Genomic DNA, 6,000 nt, shown 5'->3' on the forward strand with positions numbered 1-6,000 from the left:
TGAGCACGTCCTTCTTATCCATTCTAATTAATGCATATCCTTTCACTTTAAATAGACGATCGGCACACACCCACTCACGTGCTTGTCATCATTGTGCCTTTTTTTTTTTTTTAGTCCATATTTCATATCTAGGGGTGTTTGAGCCACATTATTTTGGTAATAATGTATTTTTAAATAGTTTATTGATGGAAAATGTATGATTAAAAAATAAGAAATTTTTTTTAATCTGTGTGTAATATTTTTTTATTAAAGAATGTGTAGTTGAAATGATATCAAATCACTGCTTAAGAATGTATTTTTTTGGATAATGTGGCTCAAACAGGCCCTTAAACTAAATTAAGTACATTTCTAGCCTTATCACGTGAACAAGGACGGTAATAACGTAGCGTTGATCAATAATGATATATTTTCTCATCATGCATGTTAGATTAATTAGGTGTTATGATATTTCTATCGAGCGTCAATACACCCATTGAAAAATTGAGCCAAATAAATTTCAATTATATGTTACCATAAAAACATGTTGATACTAAACTACAGACAAAAATCATTGCACTACTAGAGCATTAATCTCGATGAAAGCCAATATGGTCCAAATGGTGTCCTATTTGGTGTTATCGGGATTACTTTATATACGTCATTTAGTTAGTGTGTGTGTGTATATATACACTGTTAATTAGTATTCTCCGTACTAAAGTTAAATCACCTACTCTACTCCACACTATATTATTTACAAATATCGCATGTAGAATCTATATATCATAAAAAATTGTTTCGCTTTATACATATATAAAACGATCGCATTAGGTGGAAAGATGCCTATAGACGTATTAGCAATTATGTACCGAATCAAATCGGAAGATGCTTGGAATCTGGTGCATGTGCCACTTTCTCCTCTCTTTCTGTTACCACATTCCTAATCATTATTTCTTGCTCTCGCACTAACATCTACATGTGACAAACCCTTCCGTTCATTTACAAATCCCAATCAATAACTTACGGAGGTGTTCTCAATTAAAATTTTTATGAATTTTAAATAATTATAAATTCTAATGAATTTGATGAATTTAAATAGATTCTTACAAATTTCATAAAAATCTCATCAAATATGGTGAAATTTCAAAAATTTTACTTATATGTATTTTTAATCTTGAAATCCATCAAAATATTTTAAAATCCTTCTATTAATGAAATCTTTATAAATCCACTAATTATTGAGAATACCTAAATTTTAAAGGATTTCATTAAAATTTCAATTGGGGACACCTAAATTTTAATCAATTTAATTAAAATTCAAAAAAATCTCAATTGAAGATACCTAAATTTAGAATGACTTTTAAAATCTATTGCAATTTCAATTGAGGACATCCCCTAAATTTTGCTTTATGAGTTCACTGAAACACTCGCCACATACAAATGTTGGTGGCCTGGGCTCTATTGTAATATAATTATAATTGCCTTCCCCATCTATTAGCATTCGATTTTAATCTAATGTGTAGACTAGAAAGTTTAATCTTTCACTAACGACATTTAGAATCGTTTAATTCGAAATTAAACCACAACAAACAAGGAAACACCCACAGCCATCATTTGATTTTGAAACTCTGTGAGAGTCACTTTTGATGTCAACATAGATAGTCAGATATGAGTTCATCCTGTTCAAGTCTTGGCCTACCACCCCTTCAGCCGTCCCTTTGGAAAAATCAGGGACCACCACTCCACACCACGAGTTTATTTTTCCTTTCCTTTGTTAGAAATTAACAGTTCCAGTACCACTCTTGTGACTTGCCCCTCTCTGTCTTAGATGGCTACATATTTCACACAATCCGTATAAACTGGCTTCTTGTGGTTTATTTATATTTGTAAAAGAACATTGTGGAAGTAATAATTTCACTGTAATATTGTACTTTATAATGCACTAAAGTAGGGTTAAAAAAATGAAGGAATAGGTCCAGTCCAGACTCCAAACCCACGCCCACATGGGACCAGGTCAGCTTTCCCAATCTTCAACACATGCCCGTAGCTTACACGGCAAGCTCTTTTCTTCTTTAGCTTTTTACCACTCACATACTTTCTCTGTCACTCGTTCAATGAATCATTGAATCACCCTCATTTTCGCTCCAAATTCCAAATCCCACCCCCAACATATTCCACTACCAGAATATGATAATTTATGGCTCTGAATATGATAAATAAAGAAAGGGGAAGAGAAAAATGAAATATGGAAGATGCACAGAAATATGATTGGTATTGTACAAGCGTCAGAAAATTGCGGTGCAGAGAAATGACAGGCATGGAAAAATAGGACTAAAAACTAAAAAGAGCTTTTGGTTCTTCAATGTTTTCCCTTAAAGGGGATTGAATTTCCATTTTATTGCTGCAGAAGATTCTCCTCTACGAACTACAGTTAACTACTTGCAGATAAATATATGCAGACAAGACTAGAGAACTAACTATACATTCAAGAACATTGAAAACATGGAATAAGATTTAAACCAGTACTTACTAATACTATTACTTAAATAAGAATTGTAGCAGTTGAGAAGATAGCCAGTGTAATAATCTTCATTCCTTGCGGGTTGTAAAAAAATTTCTGTCTTCTTCTGTTCTTCATGGCTTTACTTAAAGTTGAACCCACACATAGCGCCCTTCCATTGGCTTGTCTTTCACTATGTCATAGTTATACCTGCATTAATGTATGATTTATGGCCAACGCTAAGAATCCAAAGGTGCTTTTACTATGTGAGGAGAGAAAAATTACTTGTGAGCAAATTTTTTCTGAAGGTCCTTTTCGGCGGCGGTGAAGAATTCTTCCAGCTCCGCTTCTGATGGCATCTTCTCCGCCTGCGAGCGGTGGCGAGAACTCGCCTCGTGTGGCCTCGCCGTTGATTCCAGATCGCCTGACTCGGACTGTAACTCGGAGGATGGGGTCTTCTGTTTGCTGAAACAAGAAAAGTGTACTTGTTTTTTTGAAGGAGAAGTATTCTTATTCATGACTAGAAGTGAGAGAGAGAGAGAAGGCGTGTGAAAAATTTTGAACGGAAGAAATTAAATAAAGTGAAGCCGTTGAGGTTCAATTCATCTGGAGATTTAAATTTTGAATTGAAGAGACGTATAGAGAAGAATCACATTTGTATCGAAAATTTAATATTTACCTCTCATGGCAATCCAACGAATCACCAGTTGATGTTGCAATCTCCTCCACACTCACTTCATTCTCATCCTGTATTAGAAAACAAATTCAAAATTCAAACCTCAAAACATAACAATCAAAGCAGCTGAGACAAAATTCAATCCATTTTCTGTAGCTTCAATGGAAATTAATTATAGAAGCGCTTTAAGATCGAATTAAATTCTTTCAGAATACCTCCAGATCTAGGAATTTGGAACTCTTTTTATCCACCTCTCTCATTCCATTGCTTGAGCAGCAAGATGCTAAAACATGATGGGAGCTAATGCTCGCGCATGACAAATTTTCAGAAGTCGCCGACGAAGCTGAATTATCCGGCACGGTGGCAACACGACGAGATTTTAGCTGAACTGTGGACCTGGATCCCTCTAATTCTCCTTCGCCTACTTTTCTCTTTCTCTCTGTCGCCTCCATAGCCTCAGCCTTTGCAGCCGCTAGGGCAGTTCTAGCTCTGGTCATCCTTAAGCCTACCTCCGCAACCTCCACCAACGAGACTTCTCCATTCCCGTTACACTTCCTCATACCTTCTAAAATCAAATTTTTTCGAAAGCAGCTGATGTTCTATGTTATTCAGTCTCCTCTCTCTAAAACATGCTCAAATTTTGCAATGGCAAACCTGTGAGAAGAGAATTCTCTTCATTCTGAGTGTACATATATCCAAATGTGTACAAACGAAGGTTCTGGGAATTATCAGCTGTTGCGGCACTTTTTCTGTTAGAAAAGTTTTAGAGAGAGAGAGAGAATGAAAGAGCGGGTGAGTGGGTGATGATGATGACGAAGATGCTAATGTGCAGACTTCTTATTAGCGTGTCCATTCCATCCTCCGTTAACGGTAACGGGATTCGTGACGGCTCCGTTTGACAGATCTACTTTCAATTTTTCCCAGTTGAGTACAGTAGAACGAAATTTGGCGTAAAAACTAAGAGTTTGACACGTGTATTTTGTTACAAGCTTTACCGGGTGTTTGCCGTATGATTCGAAGTTTGTTGGATAAATAGCAGTGGATTAACTCTTTCTTTTTCAGATCGTGGCCTTTAGTAAATGGTAACAAACTGTGAATTTTTAATTCTAAAAAATAAAAAATAGTTCCATAATAGTGAATTTTTTGGAGAATATATATTTTTATTAAAAGAATTTGTGAGTAAAAATGAATTTCTTGAGACGGTAGATCAAATAGGGACTTGCATTCATGGATGCCAAATGTAGATAGAACAGAGTCAGCACTGAACTAAAAGAAAATTTTATAATGGACCATGGCTTGAGTTTTCGAATCATCCCCAAACATAGATTATGATATTCATTTAAGGAGCTTAATAATTGGCATAGAAATAATAAAGAGAGTTTAGCCCCTCGGGGCACAGCTCAACTGGTGGATCAATCAACATTTGTCTTGCTTTCAGCGGCAGGGTGGAGGTTCGAATCATGGTGGGAACCTGCGGTCAGATTTATTTGGTATGGAGCAATCACTTTGGAGGAGGATCTCTTGTGCGCAGAAGTGTACAGGCGGTGGAGGGAACCTGTGATCTAATTGAGGCATAATTCGCGATTTACCTTCTCCAAGGTTCTAGAGACAAGAATTTTGGAGGTCCAGAATTTAGTATAGTGTAAGTTGGGATACCTGGATATAAAAATAAAAATAATAATAATAATAATAAAATAAAGAGAGTTTATACTCAATAATACATGACATCAATATATTTACGAGATCAACTTTTTTTCGTGTTTTAAAGCTTAAAGCTTTCTTTGTATAGTGGTATAGCTTACCTACTTGCCTCGGAAAAGATGTTTATTAGACAAGACAATTGCACTAACATTCGCTTGCGTAACTAATTATTATAATATGGACATTCCCTTTCTTTTTCCCGTCTAAAATCATTTATTGAAAAGAATCGAGTTTTACAGTAGAAAATAATTCAATCAGATTTTTCCCTTTCTACGTTAATGTGCATGAAAAAAGATGACAGAAGAAAGAACCAATAAAGTAAAACTTAAAGCCAACCTTTTTCTTTTGATGTCGTTGCCAGTTTGCCTCTCTCTTTTTACAACTTGCTTTCACTCTCAATTCTTCCCAGTTCCCTCCCAAACCAGAAAGACCCAAAGCTAGTATTTAGTCTACGTAAACTAAATTTATATTAATCACAACTTTTTATTTTCAATTGAGTTGACTCCGCTACTAAATCTTGTTCTCTTTTTTCGTTCATCTTTTTCGAGTTTCACATCTCTCTCCAGTAAAATATAAATAAATACGAGAAATGAACCTTTAATGAGATTACAAACAATTATTACGTATTACAGTAAAAATCCAAAGAGCCATAATCGGAGTTCCTATAACTTGTCGAGTACTTGACTTATGAGTTTGTGCACATAATATTTTCACACTCATTTATCTAAATTTCGTATATGGATCATGTATATTTCTTTGGGTACCGTAATTTCCGATGAAACTAAATTGATTAGATATTACGGTTTGAATTGACGATAGAATGGTTCGTAGGTGTGATGTTTATAGTGGGATGTGGATATGGGATGCATGGTCATTTAAGTTAGGGGATAACGGCACCCCCTGTTAGGTGAGTAATAATATTAATGCTTCAATATTTTTTGCGAAGTTTTCTATATGCCTCAAATTATTGAAGCTTAATTTGTATTTTCCAATTAGTAATATTTTATTTTTGAAATTTTAAATATATTGTATATTCATATGAAGAATTAATTGTACTCTCTTAAAAAAATAATTAGGAAAAAATGTGGGCCATTGTCCATAAATTAAAACTTGGTGGTGGTATATTGGAATTTATGGGTATTGTATT

The 6,000-nt window shown here is 34.8% G+C and overlaps 1 protein-coding gene across 1 annotated transcript; it reads right to left on the bottom strand.

The window, feature by feature from the left end:
- Positions 1-2,290: 2,290 nt before the first annotated feature.
- LOC111367864 (cyclin-dependent kinase inhibitor 7-like) lies at positions 2,291-3,970 on the bottom strand. Its single transcript, XM_022988938.1, has 4 exons — positions 3,368-3,970; positions 3,156-3,223; positions 2,762-2,941; positions 2,291-2,686 (listed from the first exon to the last, which is right to left on the bottom strand). Exons 1-4 carry the CDS (start codon positions 3,710-3,712, stop codon positions 2,623-2,625), a joined length of 657 nt encoding a protein of 218 aa, XP_022844706.1. The 5' UTR covers positions 3,713-3,970; the 3' UTR covers positions 2,291-2,622.
- Positions 3,971-6,000: the final 2,030 nt, after the last annotated feature.

Source organism: Olea europaea, chromosome 18 (genome assembly GCF_002742605.1).
Source record: "Olea europaea var. sylvestris chromosome 18, O_europaea_v1, whole genome shotgun sequence".
Lineage (NCBI taxonomy): Eukaryota > Viridiplantae > Streptophyta > Magnoliopsida > Lamiales > Oleaceae > Olea > Olea europaea.

Bases quoted from the DNA above. Each gene is read 5' to 3' on its own strand.
- LOC111367864 (XM_022988938.1), bottom strand. From the start codon at position 3,712: ATGAGGAAGTGTAACGGGAATGGAGAAGTCTCGTTGGTGGAGGTTGCG. The intron at 3,224-3,367 runs GTATTCTGAAAG...TTTCTAATACAG, and splicing joins CCAAATTCCTAGATCTGGAG to GATGAGAATGAAGTGAGTGT. The intron at 2,687-2,761 runs GTAATTTTTCTC...ACATTAATGCAG, and splicing joins CAGAAAAAATTTGCTCACAA to GTATAACTATGACATAGTGA.